General features: G+C 50.4%; 1 protein-coding gene across 2 annotated transcripts in view; it reads right to left on the bottom strand.

Annotated features, from left to right (window-relative positions):
* HSPA12A (heat shock protein family A (Hsp70) member 12A) overlaps positions 1-18,378 on the bottom strand; it is a 179,634-nt gene that overhangs the window by 19,501 nt on the left and 141,755 nt on the right. For both annotated transcript variants that reach the window (XM_023224298.2, XM_023224299.1), the window contains 5 exons: positions 17,523-17,608; positions 15,812-15,939; positions 12,312-12,498; positions 10,007-10,111; positions 3,888-4,004 (listed from right to left, as the gene is read on the bottom strand). In XM_023224298.2, coding sequence (XP_023080066.1) covers positions 3,888-4,004; positions 10,007-10,111; positions 12,312-12,498; positions 15,812-15,939; positions 17,523-17,608 — 623 coding nt within the window. The remainder of the gene's footprint in view (positions 1-3,887; positions 4,005-10,006; positions 10,112-12,311; positions 12,499-15,811; positions 15,940-17,522; positions 17,609-18,378) is intronic.

Below are 18,378 nucleotides of genomic sequence, written 5' to 3'. Positions count from 1 at the left end.
CTCTGTGATCACGAGTTTCACTCAGGAGAAGCACGTGAGAAAACCACACTCCAGGGAGACTCAGGAGGGGAGCAGGTGGTGTTTACACCAACTACTCTGCTCCTCTGCCTTGCAATCAGCCAGGAGAATCTGCCACTGTGTCCACAGCTGAGAAAAAATGGCCAGATCAGTTAAATGCTCTGCTGGTCTGTGGTCAGGCTACAAAAAGGCTACAGCTGCAGCAGTTTGGGGGGTGTTACGCTATTTTGTTTTCCTGATGACCATTTTTCACCGCAGCTTGTTCAGAAAGGGAGGCAGAAGAAGCTGCATCTCCACGTTAGATGAGATCATCGTACATATGGGAGCAGCATTTATCTAACAGGTTTCCGCAGCCTACTAGAGTTACACATTTTAGGCAAAATGCCCTTAGAAATAAACTGGACTATTTCCTATCCACAATCCCCTCAGCTTCAGAACAGTCTCCGGTTCTAAGTCTTTTCTAAAGGCCTCGGAAGAGGGATCAGCTGTTCTTTCTGTTACCATCTTTTCACTGAATGCTCTTAAAGGGTGTAAAGATGGCTTGAGTCCGGGAATTACAAAAGATAAAGGTTTAACCCATCTTTTCAACAAGCACTCAACACAAGGCGAGTTTCTGGAGTTTCACTGATGAAACTGCATCTGTGCACCGTCTCTGCAGCCTTTATGGGCAGCGAGCCATAGCCTGCCCCAGTGGAGGCCCCAGAACTCCAGACCTGCTCCTCACATCATCTCCCAGCTCTGCTTCCAGGCTGCTTTCTCCTCCACCTGACAGGTGGGAGGTTCAAGTTCAGCCCCCACCACTGGCCCATAAACTTGTGCTCAGGAGGCTTCTGATAAGCCTGGAAGGAGGGGCTCCATTTTCCCCACGCAAGCAGAGTAGACGTGACCAGTTCTCCAACTGTCCTACTGGAGTAGCCACTCTACCTCATCCTTCCAGCTCTCCTGCCTGAAGTGGGGCCCAGGGGATGGGATGCACTTTGGGCAGAAGGATCGGTGGGCAGCCACCGCCTTGCAGAAGGAGACAGATGTCCACCTGCTTCAATACCTTTCACATACACTGGTGCCTGGTGGGTACTCGCAGAAGCTGCTAGGCTGAGAACTATGTTCTATGCTCAGACACTGTATTAGTCGGGGTTCTCCAGAGAAACAGAACCAGTAGGCCAGTAGGGCATACAGACACACAGACAGACAGATAAATAATTATAAGGATTTGGCTTATGCAATTATAGAGGCTGAGAAGTTCCAAGATCTGTAGCCAGCAAGCTGGAGACCCAGGAGAACCCACGGTATAGGCTGGCAGGCTTGAGACTCAGGAACAGTCAATGTTTAAGTTTGAGTCCAAAGGCAGGGGAAAAAAAACAAACAATGACCCAGCTCAAAGGCAGTCATGCAGGAGGAACTCCCTCTTACTTGGGAGGGTCCGTCTTTTGCTCCATTCAGGCCTTCAACTGATTAGATGGGGCCCACCTTCCTCAAGGAGGGCTATCCACTTTGCTCAGTTTATTGATTTAAATGTTGAATTTTATCACAGGAACACTCAGAATAATGACTGACTAAATATCTGAGCGTCCTATGGCCTAGTCAAGTTGACATATAAAATTAATCATCATCTTTCTTATTCTGTAGAATAATGGGGATGGAGAGAGAGTAGAGAGATGTTAATTTTGCCCATAGAGCTGCAAATTTCATTTCCACTTTGTCCTAAGACTCTCCAGAAGACAGGCTAAAGAGGCTGCAGCAATGTCTGCAAAGCAACTGTGCTTCCCAACGCACCCCTCTCCCTAACCCACAAGTATGGAAGGTTTCAGTGAACCCTTTGGCTGTGAGCAACCCAAGAGCTGGATCCCTGCCTTGGCTGGGTACAGAACCCAGTGCCTACCACAGTCCTGACAGAGATAGGTCTCTAGTATAGTTCTGTTTAATGAATAAATAAATGCATGAACAAAAAACAATTGAATGATCGCTGCCATCTTTAAATCCACTCAGCGGCTGTCAATGGAACAAAAGCATCAAATCAGAACTGCAAAGGATCAAAAACAAAGCTGCAAAAACACTGTACCAAAGTCAGCCAGCCTCGAGGAAACTGCATGTCTCTGGACTTCTGAAAGCAAATTCCCCACATTCATAAACACAGCTCACATCTGTCCTCACCCAAGAGCTGCAGGCCCTTTTCTCTCTTGAGGCACCTATTTGATTCCACCAACCCCCAGGGACTTGGTGTCCTCCTCTGTGACTCCCCAGTGTAAGGGCCCCATGCCTCCTGTCCCACCTCTTGGAAGAGTCAGCCCAGGGCTCTAACTCCCCTGACAAATTTACCAGCCACTGCACCTCTCTCTTTTTTTTTTTTTTTCAGGCTATAAATAAGAATGACCTTTTTGTGGGTCACACATTTGTTGCTGAAATCTTCCTGTGGGCTGGGAAAAGAGTCAAAACCATGAATCTTGAATATTCTTCCTGGGAAAAACTCAGAACGCTGAGCAGCGTCTCTGTAGACAGCTGTGTCCCGATGCCCCATTTCTGGGCCCTGCCAGAAGGTTGACACTATGGAGGTTGTGCTCCGTGATGCCCAGGGCTTCTGTGAATGGCTAAACTGCATTTTTTTCTTCCGTTTTTAAAGAGCTTGCCTCTCTCTGGAGCTTCCACCCTCTTCCTTCGTCCCTATAAAAACAGATCTATTTTTGGCAGGTGCGTACACTGAGCCAGATTCTCACGCTGCACGGAGGCAGGGGAGTGCACAGGAAGCAGCCTGGGGAAGGGGAGAGAGTGCAGGGAGGGGACTCCTCGCCCTTGACTGCATGCAAGTTGAACTGTGTGCTACTTGGAGTCAAGCCTTCTGAGTGAGCGCTGAATGCAATTCATGATGCTGAGGTTCCCATGGCCATTCAACTATGCTGGGGTTCCGGGTTGACTCTGCGGGTCACAAACAAAATCAGACGTACGACTCCTGGGAAAGGTGGGCAGGATGCTTTCTGAGAGGCATGACGGCGGGGAGGGGACATCTAATGACTCTGGTGACCTGCCACACAACCCAGCCTCAGCTGAAGACTCAGAAAACTGACTCTCAACACACAGAGAGCTGACCCAGGCCCCAGGCATGGGTGTTCATACGCCCAGGGGCTTAAGTGCAACAGGAGCCAGCTCTGTCCTGTCCTAGGGACCATAACAGCAGGTGAGCATGGCCCGCCATTCCTGCCTCGAAGCCAGACCCTCACAGCAGCCGCCCCCCAGTGCCCACAGGGATGGAGTGGCCACTGGCACTGGAGCATCTGTCTCCCTGGCCAATAAGCGCCTGTGCCTGGTATGCCCCTTGGCCATGCCACTGCCCTCTGCAGGGGTCTGCCATCTCCAACACAGCCCCTGCTGAGTGAAGCGTGCAAGGAACAATCACACTTCTTTTCTTTGCTGCAGCAGACATGCAGTTTTCAGCCTCCACGCCAAGCTGAAATGCCTGGTTCTCGGCCAATGGCCTTGGCTTGCTTGCTTTCTTATTCAAATATTCCTGTTTCCCAAGCCTTTCCCTTAAGATTCTCACTTCATTTCACCCACAGAGAAATGTCTCTGAACCACAGCTTTGAAATCCCAGCCCTGGAGACTCCGCAGTAGAAACATGACCTGGAAATGTAGAAAGCCAGGAAGGAAACCGAACGCAGCTCTTGTTGTGGAACTGACCCCTATTGCTGCCCCAGGAGGAAGCTGAGGAATGGGAAGGTTCCTTGTCTCCCAGCCCCCACCCTGCCTAGGGGAGCCTCCTTGCTGCCTCCCACGGAGGCCAGTGAATGTGGGAGGTACCTGGGCGGGGCTACAGTCACCACCCTGGGCATCTTGGGTCCTTCTCCTCCGGCTTCCACCCACCCTGACCCCACCCTCACCTGGTAGGCAGCTTGTCTCATGAACTGCTTGGCCGGCTGCTTCCAGATGGCAGGCACCGTGATGACCCATCTGACATCAGAGTTCTCAAACTCCGAACCCGCCTGGTCACTCAGCTCCTGAAGGCAAGGGAAAGAAATGCAACAGGTCAAGTGGCAGCTGGTCCCTGGGGCAGCCTCCTGTAGCTTCACTGAATCCAGGCTTCCTGCCAAAGCTCTTCAGGAGCCAGTTTCAGGGCCCCCCAAAACTTATCAGCATCAGAGAGCAAAGATCTGTTTCCTGAATATTCAGCAAGCAGGGAGCTCTAGCCCCTTTCCCTCACTGAATGGGACCATGGGCTGGAGAGAGGAGGATCAGAGGAAATCCCTTTGACCACTTCCTAATCATGTGACTTTGGACAAGTGACAACGTCTCGGGCCTCAGTTTCCGTATCTGTGCAGTGGGGATAATGCCTAGCTCCCAAGATTGTTGAGAGGATTGATGATTTATGGAGAGCTACAGTTACTGAGTGCTTAGCATGTATCTGCCACCTTATTAAGCACTTTGCATAGCTTGTCTCTATTCATCCAGTGAAGAATCCTGTTAGAAAGGGATTCTCACTGTGCCCCTTTCCTACAAATGGGGATACTGAGACTTTGGTATGCTCAGTACCTTTTTGACCACTGTACAGTTAGAAAGCAGCAGAGCCAAAATTGAGACCCAGAGTCTAGTCTATCGCACTATGTACGATAAATGAATGACAGTGTTGGTTGGTATCCTTGGGGAAGAGCTTGGTTTTTGGCTGTTGGTATTATGTTCTACAATTGGTTGAGCCATGAGGGTTCTTGCTTGTAAGCACGTTTGCAAGGATGATTTGTGGGTGTACATAAATATGTGCTATGTACAGTTAAACACATATAGTACTATATAATATTCATGTTGGCTAGCAGTAATATTCATGTTGGCTAGTAGTCTATCTTGACTCCACAAAGGTCTGAGTTATGACATGTGGTCCCATAGCTAAACAGTGCCTGGTCCACAGTGATGCTTACCAGCTGGTGGCAGCTATCATCATTGTCATCTACCTTATGCAAAGCCAGCATTATCAGGGGAGTTTTCCCAACAGGAAGGGAAGGCTATGAATGATATGACCTCATCATGCGGCCCTTAACTTTTGGTTAAGGTTAAACCACATCACTGAGGCCCATGCTGATAAATGGGCTGAGCAGAAGCATCAGAGGCTTCCACCTGGTTCACACAGACAAAATATGTCACTGGAGGACTTCTTAGACTCAGTATTCCCATCTGTGCATGGAGATCATAAAACTAACCCACAGCATTACTGGCGACATTAAATGAAAACACATGAGGAATGTCTGGCCCAAAGACCTCTGATAAATGCTAGTTCTTTCCTTCCATTCTTTTCCTCTTGCCACATTCACCAGACAAATCTGTAATCAAACCCAAACACACACCAAGGCACTTCTGTGTCTAAATCAGCTCTGGAGACAGAAGAAAGATTAATAGACTGATGAAAAAACAAACAAAAAGAATTCCTGACAGTGTCTCATTTTTCCTATTGTTTCAAACAGTTATCTTGGGTTTGGCTCGCCCTCTCTCTCTCCAAACTAACTTCCTCTTTGATCAGTAAGGGATTTTTTTTTCCCTTTGCTTTTTCTAAAACTTTGTAATAAAAATGCTTCATGGTAAAAATATACACACCATAAAATTCATCACCTTAACCATTTTTAAGTGCACAGTTCGGTAGTGTTAAGTACATCCAGTAAACTATTTTAAAACATCTTTCCAAAAACAGCTCTGCTTTGGACCAATTTTTTTATCATCATATTTTGTTTCCTTGCAGGTCTGCATTGGGTTTGAAAAAGCAGGTGAGGGTATGATGTGTGTCGGGAAGATTCTAAGCATGGTGCCCGTTACCAGACGGGCGATTTTAAACTCTTTAAAAGGAAAAGGGTCCAAAATACACATGATGGGCTTCCTTGAGCTGTCTGGAGAGTTGAGAGGAGTCGTCAGTTCCCCAGCGGGTAGGGAACAGCTTGGAAGGGAAAGGCGCCAGCATTAATTAATTGACTATCTCATGTGTCAGGCACTGTCACGGGCTTTCCTTCATGACCCACTGGGCAGCTTCATTTCTGTGACTCTTGGACATCCCACTTGAGTAGATATCCTGCCTTTGCTTATTCCAGCCAAGCAAGCCATAATCCCCTCCCTCCGACTCCAGCCAGCCCCTGGCAAGGTCTAGCTCCTCCTATACATCAAACAGCTTTTTCTCCTGGAATTTATTCATGGCATGTTCCCTGCTGGGAGGAGCTACCTTTGAAAGAAAGGTGCCAGCAGGTTCCCTGGAGCCTCTCTGGCTGAGCTGAGGAGTTCACAAACAACCGCCCACATGGCCACTTGACCTTCTGGGGCCGTTCCCTCTACCTCCTCCCTCCCCTTCTGAGATGGGCTGCTCACTCCTTTCCTGCTGGCAAACTTGAAAGACACCAACATCCTGGGCTTTCTGAGTCCTACATTTCCTCCCAGCCCCCATGGCTCCTCCTCCTAACTCAGGAGCCCCTGTGGGCTCTGTGCTCTGTGCTCCTTCGCCTGCCTTGGCGCCCACAGACACATCCTCACGTGGCCTCCTGGGCCACCAGGTGCTGAGCGTGTCCCTCTGCAACCTTCGCTCTTCGGGCAGACCTGGGTCCACCTCGTTGTGCCCCTCCCCTTCTGCCCTTTTGCCGCCTGGAACAAAGGGGCTGACCCCTTCTCCAGTTCCAAGCAGGCTTCACAACGCTTGATGCTTGTCTCTGACTGTGGTCACCTTCCCGAACCAGTCCCCTCCCTTCCCCCTCCCATGCCTCCTCCCCCGACCCCACAACGACCTTGCTGCCAGGCCCCTCCCTGCCCCTTGTCCCCTTACTGGTGGAATACTGTTTGCCCAGAACCCACTCCTTCCCAGCCTGCGGGCCCTCTTTCTTCTTGGTTGTCGCAGTCCTCCTTCTTGCTCCCCGAATGACCCCGTGGCTGTGTCTCAGAGCCTCCCTCTCTCCCTGCAAAGAAACCTCCAGAATGAGAGGGCTGCCTCCACACCGCCCACCTCCACCCTGCGGGCTCTTGGGATTACTGGGGTCTCTCACTCTATGCTGTGCTCTGAATGTGTCCCCCAAAACTCCTGTGTTGGAAATGTACTCCCAGTGCAACTGTGTTAGGTGGGTGGTGGGGCCTCCTGGGAGGTGTTTATGTCATGACAGCTCCGGTCTCAGGAATGGATTTTTGCGCTATAAAAAGGGCTTGCGGCCGGGTGTGGTGGCTCACGCCTGTAATCCCAGCACTTTGGGTGGTCAAAGTGGGTGGATCATGAGGTCAGGAGTTCGAGACCAGCCTTGCCAACGTAGTGAAACCCCATCTCTACTAAAAATACAAAAATTAGCCAGGCATGGTGGCACCCACCTGTAGTCCCAGCTACTTGGGAGGCTGAGGTAGGGGAATTGCTTGAACCTGGGAGGCAGAGGTTGTGGTGAGCCGAGATCACGCCACTGCACTCCAGCCTGAGCAACAGAGCAGGACTCCGTTTAAAAAAAAAAAAAAAAGGCTTGCAGGTTTCAGGAGTGTGTGAGCTCTTTCACTCTTCTGCCTTCTGCCATGTGAGGAACAATGTTCCTTCCCCACATCCACATCCCCTGGCAAGAGGATGCTGCGTTCAAAGGTCCATCTTAGAAGCAGAGACTGGGCCCTCATCAGATACCAAACCCACCAGCACCTTGATCTTGCACTTCCCAGCCTCCAGACCATCAGAAATACACTTCTGTTTTTCATAAATTCCCAGTTTGTGATATTCTGTCACAGTGGCACAAAAATAGACTAAGACACTTGCTATGGTGTGGCTGTATGGTCCCCACCCAAATCTCACCTTGAATTGTAATAATCCCACATGTCAAGGGTGGGGCCAGGTGGAGATCACTGAACCATGGGGGCGGTTTCCCCATCCTGTTCTTGTGGTAGTGAATAAATCTCACGAGATCTGATGGTTTTATAAAGGGGAGTTCCCCCGCACAAGCTCTCTTGCCTGCTGCCATATAAGACATTCCTTTGTTCTTCCTTCACCTTCCACCATGATTGTGAGGCCTCCCCAGGCATGTAGAACCGTAAGTCCATTAAACCTTTTCCTTTATAAATTACCCAATCTCAGCTATGTCTTTATTAGCAGCATGCGAATAGACTAATACAACACTCCACTACTATCTCGGTGGCTCTGTCACTCATTCCCCCATTAGAAATCCTTTGAGGACTCCCCATTAACCAAGAAGTTCCTTGGCTTGGCATCCGCAGCTCTGTACTATCTTGTCCTGAGCTCACGGCATCCTGGCTTTATCCCGCAGCCTTACTCTCCTTCCACCCCAACTGCTTTCTTCCCACAGCTGTTTGTCTGCTGCCTTCTTCCTTCTGAGCTGAGCCTGTGCCATTCCACCAGCTTGAAATACCCACCCTTCCAGTCGCTGCCTGTCAACCACACCCCATCCTGCCCCGAATCCACCTCCTACAGGGAGCCTTCCATGACGCTCCCCACTGGACAGAATCTCTGCCTCCCCCAGCACCCGCAGTTACCCCCTCACCACTCTGACCCTGACCACACACTCCTGTATACTTATACACTGCCATACTTGTATAGGATTTCACACATTAAAGGCACTCAAAAAACCGGTACTTGAATAGATGAAAGTAATACCATGTTCTCACTTCCTCTGTCTCCCTCTGACCCTATTTCTAGAATTCACTAAATTTCCTTTAGTGGTCACACAATACCAAATGCTTCTGAAGTTCCCAAATCTTTTTGGGTAAAGCTCAAAACATCAGGGCTCTTTAATCATCTGATCCCCACCCACTGGTCTCCATGCCTGTGGGAGGAGACACGAGTGGACAGCCATATTCCACTTCAAAATTAGATGCTTCTGGCATTTCAGGCCATCATGACCACAGACCTTTGTGGGGGTGACCCAAGGGGGCTCATATTATTAGCTTCTTTCATGGGGTCTGAGGGAGCAGAGGAGGAGGGGGAGGAAGGGGAGAAATAGCAGCCACCATATACCCAGAGCCTACTACAGACCAAGCTCCAAGCAGGGTGCTGCATGCCCACTCCGATTTGCTGTCATTCAGACTGTGAGGTACAATCAGACTGTGAGGTACATTCTCCAGTTAGGAAAGTGGATCTTGGAAAGATTAAGTACCTTGACCAAAATGGCACAGCTGCTAAGTATGTTTCCTGCCGTTCTTTTTGTTTTACTGAGATATAATTTCCATACCACAAAATTCCCAGTTTTAAAGTATGTAATTCAGTGGGCTTTAGTGTATTCACAAGGTTGCACAACCAACCCCATTACCTAATTTCATCACCCCCCAAAAAAACTCATATCCTTCGGCAGCAGCTCCTATTCCCACTCCCCGCAGCCCCTGGCAGAAAAAGCCTCTGCTTTCTGTTTCTGTGAAGGTGCCTGTTCTAGACATTTCATACAAATAGAATCACACGGTATGTGGCTGTCTGTATCTGGCTTCTTTCACATCACATTGGCGTTTTCAAGGTTTCTCCATGTGGTAGGATGTAGCAGTAGCTCAGGCCTTGTTCTGGCTGAATAACATTCATTGTAAGATAGATCACATTTTGTTTCTCCAGTCATCAGTGGATGGGCATGTGGAGTTTTTCGATTTTCGTTGTTGTGAATAATGTTGCTATGCACATTCATGTATACGTGTGTTTGTGTGGACAGCATGTGGACTGCTTCCACCTTTCGTAGTTGTGAATAATGTTGCTATGCACATTCATGTACATGTGTGTGTGAACATCTGCTTTCATTTCTCTTAGGTATCTACCCAGCAGTGGAGCTGCTGGGTCCTATGGTAGGTAACTCTGCGCTTTACTTTTTTAGGAATTGCCAAACTATTTTCCAAAGAGGCCACACCATTTTACATTCCCACCAGCAGTGTGTGAGGGTTCATCCTGCTGTGTTGACTCCAAAGCCCACACTCTCCCTCCAGGCTGTGCCTCCTACCCCGGCCAGCAGGTGCAGCAGCCCGAGACACGGAGCTGGCACGGGTGCCACTGCGTAGCACACAGCTGGCTGGCCTCAACTATCGGTCCTACCTTCAGCGCCTGCTCCTTAAAGTACTGCAGGGCATAAGCAAAGATTTCAAGGGCTTTGACTTTCTTGCCATTTGCTGCCGTCAGGTCTGTATCCATGGTGAGGTCCTGGTAGGAGGAAGAGGAAAAATAGTAAGAAGAGGACAAAGGAGAAACATGTCTTCTGGCTTTAGGGACTGCTCCAGGGGGACCTAGAGGATCCTGGTGAGCCACGTTTGTGTTCCCCCATGCTTAAAGAGGCAGACTAGGAGGGTGCAACCCCCAAAATGGGGGCTGGCAGCTGTGTCCCCTTACTGTGTTGGGGACAGCTCTGGCTATCCCCTCCAGGCCCTGCCTTCACTGCTCCCTCCTCTCCCTCTCCCTCCTGGATCCTCTGGGAGCAGGGGTTTCAGGGGCAACAGTAGAAGTCAGGAAGAGAGAATAGGCAGCAGGTGCCACTCCCCATGCAATTTCCATACTATTTCCACATTCGAACACACACGGTCACGCTCAGGAGCCCCCCCCCCCCCGATGGAGGCCTAATCGTACCAACCCACTGCCACCCATGATGCTAAACAGACGAAGCTTTCATTCCCCATTACGCTGCCAACCAAGTCACCAAAATAGAAGAGCTCCTATTTTAAGGCTTGCCCTGTCTAATCCGCCAGGAGCCCAGCATCACTGCCTTCCTTTCTCCACCAAAAGTGAAAGCAGCTGCTGAGTGTGGTCCTAGGGAGAGGATGCTCTGTAGAGCCCAGATGCTGGTGGATGGAGGTCATTAAAAAATGATGAGAAAAGTCCCTGTGGGGTAGGGATGGGCAGAGAGTGAGAGCAAAAATCAGGAGGAAGCCCCCAGGTCTCCTGAACCAACAAGCTCATTACTGCCAGGAAAAAAAAATCACTGGGGCCTCCAGATTGATCCAGGCTGGGTAATTATGCTTTGCCTTGGGAGTGAAAACGGGCATTGAGTTACTAAGCCAGCCACGTGGAGCCCGTCTGTGGCATCCTGACCTAGCCGCACTTGTTCTCTCCTCCCAGGCAGCTGCCTTCTGCTCCTGGTGCCCAGCAAACATACCCCAGCTTTGGGGCTGCAGTTCCCAGGCTTGGAAAGGCGGCCAAGCGCCAGGAAGCCATGGCTCTGAATTGAAAAAAATCCGTGCTTCCTTCCACCTGCCATCCTGATACTCAGCATTGAATCCCATTAGGCGAAACAGGCACAGTTCATTTCTAGCAGAACTCGGTCTGCACCACAGAAGGACAACCACGCCGATGAGCACAGAGCCTTGAAAGGCAGGGTGCTGGCTGCTGAATTTACCGCTTATGTTTGCTTTGTCATCTGCAAGTGCTCAGCAGACAAATGAAAGCAATTTGAATAGGAGCTTGCACTTGACTAGAACTTAATCTGCACCAGGCACGGCTCTAAGAGCTTTACGTATTTTGATTCCTTTAATCCCTACAATATCCCCATCAGGAAGGCACTGCCATTGTCTCCATTTGACAGAGAAGATAAAACAAGGCAGGGAGAGGTTAAGTAACTTGGATTACATTTCTCAAAGGTACCAGTGGCCAGATTTAAACCCAGGCCATCTGGCCCTAGAGTCTATGATCTTAAACATTATCATCATCCTGCCTTTCTAAGCACTGAAAGTTAAGGAAACTTTATGGAATAAAATGCTTAACTCAAAAAAGTTCCGTCCTATCCCTATGCTTTTCTACGAAGCTTCGGGGTGGCAGGGGGTGCCTATTTGATGTAGATGTCTTACGGAACACTGGCTTGCTGGGAGCGGAGGCCACCACTCTGGGAGTTGGACCTCTGATTATTGGGCACTTTGATGTCCTGAGCTCCCCCTCTCCACACAGAGAACTGGATGTACCAGTTGTTCCTGGTTGTTACATCCAAACTGGTTAGTTAACAGCTACTGCCCTGAGCTCTCCACGTGTCCCTAGCCCCCAAGTGGATCCTTCATGATATGCGGATCTTTCAATAATCTAGAAACTAAAGGGGGAACTCCTTGCATGGCAGGAGGCCCCCAGCACCCCACTCCTCTGGTATAACCAGGGTCTACTCTGATAGGTCCATTTCTAAGACAAATGAGTTGTTAAATATTCAGAACATCTCCCCGCCCACATGCACATTGGAAAGCATTGCATATTCCACAAAAGCACTGTGTGCGCCAGGCTGTGTCTAAAATCTAGGTAAATGGACACTGATTTCTGCTTGGGAGAGACTGGAGGGCCCCCTGGGTTGCATCCCTTCCCCACCCCAAGGCTGGAGAAGCCTTGGCGCTCCATTGTGGGAGACCTGGGGCCAGGGGAGAGGCTCGCTCACCCCAGTGGTGTGCAGTTTCATCTTGAACTTCTCCAGGTACAGCCACTGCTTGGCCTCATTGGGATCCAGGTCGTGGTAAAAGTCCCTGGCGGCATACCCGAAGCTGTGGAACTTCCTCTCGGGAGTCAGCAAGATGGTGGTTGGCGTCTTCTGATTGGACACACCAGGATCACCTCCCTCCCATCGCCTGCCACCAACGGAAGCAGAAGTTATGGGGCCTTCTTTCAAAATCCCAGTTCAGGCAGCACAGATTTGAATACCTACTGTATGCATGAGTGTCAGTGATGTGGGTGCCCAGACGCATTCTGGTTCAGCTGGATGAGCAGCTACTAGAGACACAACTTCAGTTAAAAAGGAGATGAACTGGGCAAGTGGAAAGTTCTTGCTCAGTAACAAGCTCTGCCTTAATCTTTCGTTCCATGCTTACTGAGCAACTACTCTAAGCATCTACCTGCGTACCAGGTGCTGGCATGAAACTTTTATGTTTGTGTCTTCAAATAATTCACAATTTGCTAGGCACTGTGTTTTCCGTTTGCATATACTGCTAGCTTGAATCCTCTTTGAAACAGGGTAGGTATAAACAAATGCATAATTACCTGCCTTATGAGATGCAAATAAGGGGCCCAAGGTGCCAGCTGGTGGGGCAGAGGAAAGAATCCAGGATTGGGGGGAGAACTGAAGAAGAGACAGACAACTGGATCTCAAAGGAGGGAAGGATACTCCAGGCTGTCAGAGGTGGGCCAGCCGGGGCATTCGTGGGGAACGTGAAGTGATTGCGTTGGTTGGAGAGAGTGTGTGGGTGGGAAGAGTGACTGTGAAAATGGGAAGAGTGAGAAACACGATTGGGAAAGCGGCTGGAATCAGGCTGAGGAGAACCCTGGAGACTTAGACATTTACTCTGTGAACAATGGGAAGCCACTAAAGCTCTTAGAGCAGGGGCATGACAGAATCAGAGCTGCTGTTCATAAGGGCAAACTGGGCTAAATGGAGGGGAAGGGAAACCAGGAGGCTCAGACCTATCCTGGAGCAGATGTGAAAGAACCATAGAAACAGAGATCTCAGCACTCTGGGGAACTGAGGTGGGAGGATCGCAGTGAGCTATGATCATATCACTGCACTCCAGCCTGGGCAACATAGCAAGACCCCATTTCTAAACAGAAATGAGAGCGAGAGAGAGAGGCTGCAGTGAGAGCAAGGGAAGGGTGAAGGGGAAGACAGGAAACTCAATGCATTTGCTCACCTTTCGGGCCACTGCAGAGAGGCCAGGGCCACCAAGAGGCCAAGCTGTTCCCTGCCCAACCAGGTCCTGGCTCCTGGCCTGCCGCTGGACACGTGACCCCATGCACAGCCCGTGCACCCTCAGGTGGAGATGCAGTGCAGGAAGGAAAATGAGCTACTTTCCTCGCCCACTGGGGAGGTAGCCACACTCCCAGCTGAGCCCGGACCTGCTCCCGACCCCACGTCATTAAGCATCAGTAGGACCATGTCAGTCTAGATGGAGCTCTGGCCTCCACCAAGATTTGCCATTCAAATGAGTCTGGAATCATCCCTGACCAATTTCCTTGTCAAGCTCCATCAGGATGCTGCTCCTAGCCGAGGAACCAAAGTCCCCGAGGTGACCGCACTGAGACACAGGGATGGTCCCGATGCCAGGCAGCTGCTCCACACACTGCCCTTCGCAAATGGAATTGTCATTAATATTAACAGTGGCATTGTCAGCAGAGAATGACCCCATGAGCTTTTTCCCTTCAAATTTGTATTCCTTCATTCCTACTTAGTACAAAAAAAAGTTAACTTTCTCACTTATAACATGTCATATTAGCATGATTATGCTAATATGATTGAAATAAAATTCAGGGAGACCCAACCAACCTCCCTCCAAAATCTCTCCCATGACTAAGGTATCACCTCTAGAGGCCCTGAACTATGGTGGTGCTTCGTTAAGTACCACTCCCCAAGCAAGTTCAAGGTTATTTCCATTCCCTCTTTTCTGTTTTCACTGCATGACTATTCTGTGGAAATAACATTTCTTAGAACAACTACATAGAAGCTGATAAACACTGATTCTAGCCTTTAATGGCGTATTCTTCTCCACTTGGATTTTTCATCTTGGGGGTCAGTGGCGGCAGCACAGACCCTCACAGCTTCTATCTGGCTAAATGGAGAGAGATTCCTGGTGACAACTGAACACTAAGGGCGATGCTGTCATCAGAGTTGGCTACAGAACTAGCTTTTCATCATTTCCTGATGACATGACACCCAAGAGTCTCTGTACCCTCTTAGGACAACAGCTTCAGCCTGAGCCACATCTGGTTTTCAAGAGGAAGGATGAGACTTAAACCAAGATTGGGGTGGGAGTCACTTTTATTATGAGTTGTGCTTTCCACAACCCTTTATAAAAATTCCTAAAATACAAACAGCTGGGTATGGTGGTATGCACCTGTAGTCCCAGCCACTTGGGAGGCTAAGGCAGGAGGATTGCTCGAGCCCAGGAGTTTGAGGCTGCAGAGAGCCATGATCACACCACGGCGTTCCAGCCTGGGCAAAAGAGCAAGAACCTGTCTCTTAAAAAAAAATAACAACAACAACAAAACTAAAAAATCTTAATCTAGGAGCAATACTAAATTCCACAATTACTCAGTTGAAGGAACTGCAAGCCAATTACAATGTATCTTCAGAGTCATCCCTTGGAATTGAAAAATTGGGGTGATAAATCCTGGGCTTCCAAAGATTTGAGGGGTTGCACCCTGCAAGAAGGTCATGGGTCAAGCCTGGGATCCCATGGATGGGTAGCGCTGGGGGCCTGCAGGGTGCTGGGTGTGTGGGGAAGGGAAAGGAAGGGGGCATCCCGGCACAGAGTGCATCCCAGGAGGCCCAGGGTAACTTTGCCTATGGGGCCACTTGGTTGATATTCGCCTCATGCTGCTTTCTCTCCAGCAGGTGCTTTCTGCCTCTGCTACCAACACCCCAACACTTCTCTTCACACTTGAAAGGACCAGCACCTTACCTGTTTTCATTTTACTACACATTAAGCACTTAATAGACAATCTCATTTCATTTGCCCACACACCTCGTGAGGGAGGTATTGTCAGGATCCCCATTTCACAAATGAGGAAACAGGTTTACCAGGTTCAGCAATTGCCTAAAGTCACACAGTAAGTGGCCAAGCTGGCACCTGGATCCCTCCATCACAGACACCACAGGTCTGCGCCTTTCACCCAGGTCACAAGCTGAATTCACCTGGGCCAGGCTTCAAACATGTTGCCCAGGTCCCTCCCCAGACCAACTAAATCAGAATCAAACCAACGTCTTTTCAAACCAGGAGCCTGGAGCCCAGAGATCAGAAATGGCTTGTCCCAAGCGGCATGGTGAGCTTGAGCCGAGCTGGAACAGAATCCAGGGCCCTCTTCCTAAGTGCCAATCACTGGCTCATTGCCTGGAGTCTCCACAGGTGCAGTGGTTGGCACCAGCCACGTGGCCCTCCCACCCACAGCACTCACCTCATCACATGGATGCATTCCGGCTCCTTGGTGAAGCTGTAGGCATAGCCACTGGATGTCGTCCCAAAGTCGATGGCCACCACCACAAGAAATGCCTGCTGTTCTGAGACGTTGGAGTCAGTGTCGTTCTGCAGATATACAGTGAGGCACGGGGGGTGTGGAAGGGTGGGCCTGGCTTTCAGGAAGACACCCCTGGGGAGTTTCACCTTGCCCAGCTGTGAACTCCTTGCAGACAGAAGGGCATTCGATATTCCAGCTCAGGTCTACCACCTGGAGAGCCCTGGGGAGAAGGCAGCCCACCCTGGGCCCCCGCCTGAGTGGCTCAGGGAGAAATGGGGGCACCCCTGAAACGAGGGCCAGGCTGACTGGACAAAGCCTGCAGCTTGCCCAGTCCTCTCTATCAACCATGTGTGCACACGGCTGATTACAGAAATTCTATCAACAGGGCTGGTTGCCCAGCAGTTCCAAGCCCCGCTGCTTTCCGCAAGACCCTATGCAGACCTCTGGCCACTGCCAGGAGCATTTCGCTAGCTGTGCCCTCCATACACCCAAGTGACTGCTCTATCTGTGCTGGCATTTCGTGCATGTGAGCAGGGCTGGGCATCCCAGGAACATGCCCAATCCCACCAAGCCAGCCACATGCCCCACTGTGGCCGCCAGGGCCCAGGGCCTCGCCTCATCTAAGTCATCTTGGTCAGGCCATTTCAGGTTTCCAAGCTTTTCTCTCTTTTTTTTCAAGCAATTTACACATTTTTTTTTTAACTCCTACAGAACTCCAAATTATAACACCAACGAATGTTGGAGGGGAAGGGTAAGAATGCCACCAGCCTGGCCTCTCCTCACACTGCTCCCCTCCCCCACAGCCCTGAAGCTCTTACAGGACAACTTCAGGGTGCAAAGTTTGAAAACCACAGAACCTGGCCCTAAGGAACCAATCCTCCCAGTTGGCCCAGGGCTGAAGGAGTTCCCAGGGTGCAGGACTTGCAGTGTAAAGGCCAGACAGTTCCAGGCAACCAGGACAGGCTGGCACCCCTACCTAGAGGTGACTCCGCAGTTCTCCTCGGGTCTTCTTTGTGCACCTGCACAGCTCACACAAAGCTGCCCTGTCTTCTGGGCACTCACTCGGGTTGGCTGCCTGTGCATCTATGTGCACACCCCTCTTAACAGCTGCCCCCTAACATCCATCTTTCCTCATACAGGGCAGGGTGGGAGCAACAGCCCCCCTCAATGCATATGAAGCCCTGCTCAGGGCTTCTCTACCGGGCAAGTCGTTGCAGAAGCGATTAGACTGCCAGGGGCTTTTGGACACTGCAGAAAACTGCAGTCAACAGAGCCCATATATCTCACCGATTCACTAGCCAGAGTCAGCGGCTTCCTTTCCAGAGGACACCTCACAGGCTCTGACCCTGAATCTTTAAAGGGCTGCTCCCATCTTCACCTACTTCTGTGACCCACGCAGGCCCCTGCTCCAGAAGCACTAGCCACAGCACGGAAAGCCTTCCCAGGCCCAGAGTTGGGGAAGGGGCTTGGCAGGGGTCCTGTGGCCAGGACCAGGTCAATTTAATCTCTAACCAGTGAATGTGAGAGGCTGTCCAGCAGCCTGAACTGTGAGATCAGACCCAGAATGCAAAGGAAGTCAGTATGCACATGCATGCACACATGCGTGCACACACACACACACACACACACACACACACACACAGTTTCTTACCACAATATGGGAGGGGGACAGAGGTGTTATTCCTGTGTCCCCAAGACTCCGGGCTGGAGATGAATATGCAGATGTGGGAGCCGTTTCTGAAAGGAAAAACAAAGTCGCCTCCTTATAAGTCGCATGGGCTGACCCAGGGGGAAGAAATGAGGGCTACATGGCCTTACTCCTCCAGGCACTGCGGCCTCTGCAAAGCCAGCTCACGAAATGGGCAAGGCCCAGTCCCAGCCAGGAAGGCAGGATCATCTGTCCCAGCACCCCCTTGCATTTGGTATTTAGAACTTGACCAAATGAGATGTTCCTTTCCTCCCAGTCGCCACCAGGCCTCTCCCTCTGTGCCACTCAACCCAGCTTAGTTGGAGATGCTGGTCAGTGCCCGAAAGCCCCAGCTCCTGGCTGTGTTGTCTGTGGGGCCAGAGGCTAGGCTCCATGATGGACTCGCAGGACCTGTAGCCACCTGAAATTATGTCATTTTTGTGTGCATTTTCTTGGAAGAGTAGCTACAGCCCTCGGGTTCCCAAAGGGGTGAGCGGTACCTCCCCCGCAAGGAAGAGCAACCCCTGTCCTAGGAATGTTGGATGTGATGAAGCTTCAGAAAGAGCGTCCTTGCCTAGCAGATGCGCCAGCTCCTCCCTCCCCCTGCCAGGGCATGTGAATTCATCTCTCTTCAGTGATACTGAAGGTTTGGGACCTTTTTCAATCATAAAAACCACAGCAAAAAGGCAGACAGATCAGCATTTCTAGCCCCTGCAGATGGGACGCAACAGCTACGAGGTCAAACAGGCGAAGGGCCAGCAGCTATGCAGCAGGAACACCATTTTGTCTGTTCCCCTGCACTCACCATCATTCAGGCCTA

The sequence above is a fragment of the Piliocolobus tephrosceles genome, chromosome 9 (genome assembly GCF_002776525.5).
Source record: "Piliocolobus tephrosceles isolate RC106 chromosome 9, ASM277652v3, whole genome shotgun sequence".
Classification (NCBI taxonomy): Eukaryota; Metazoa; Chordata; class Mammalia; order Primates; family Cercopithecidae; genus Piliocolobus; species Piliocolobus tephrosceles.
Note: the sequence above shows the minus strand (reverse complement) of the source record. Positions and strands in the feature narration are given on the sequence as shown.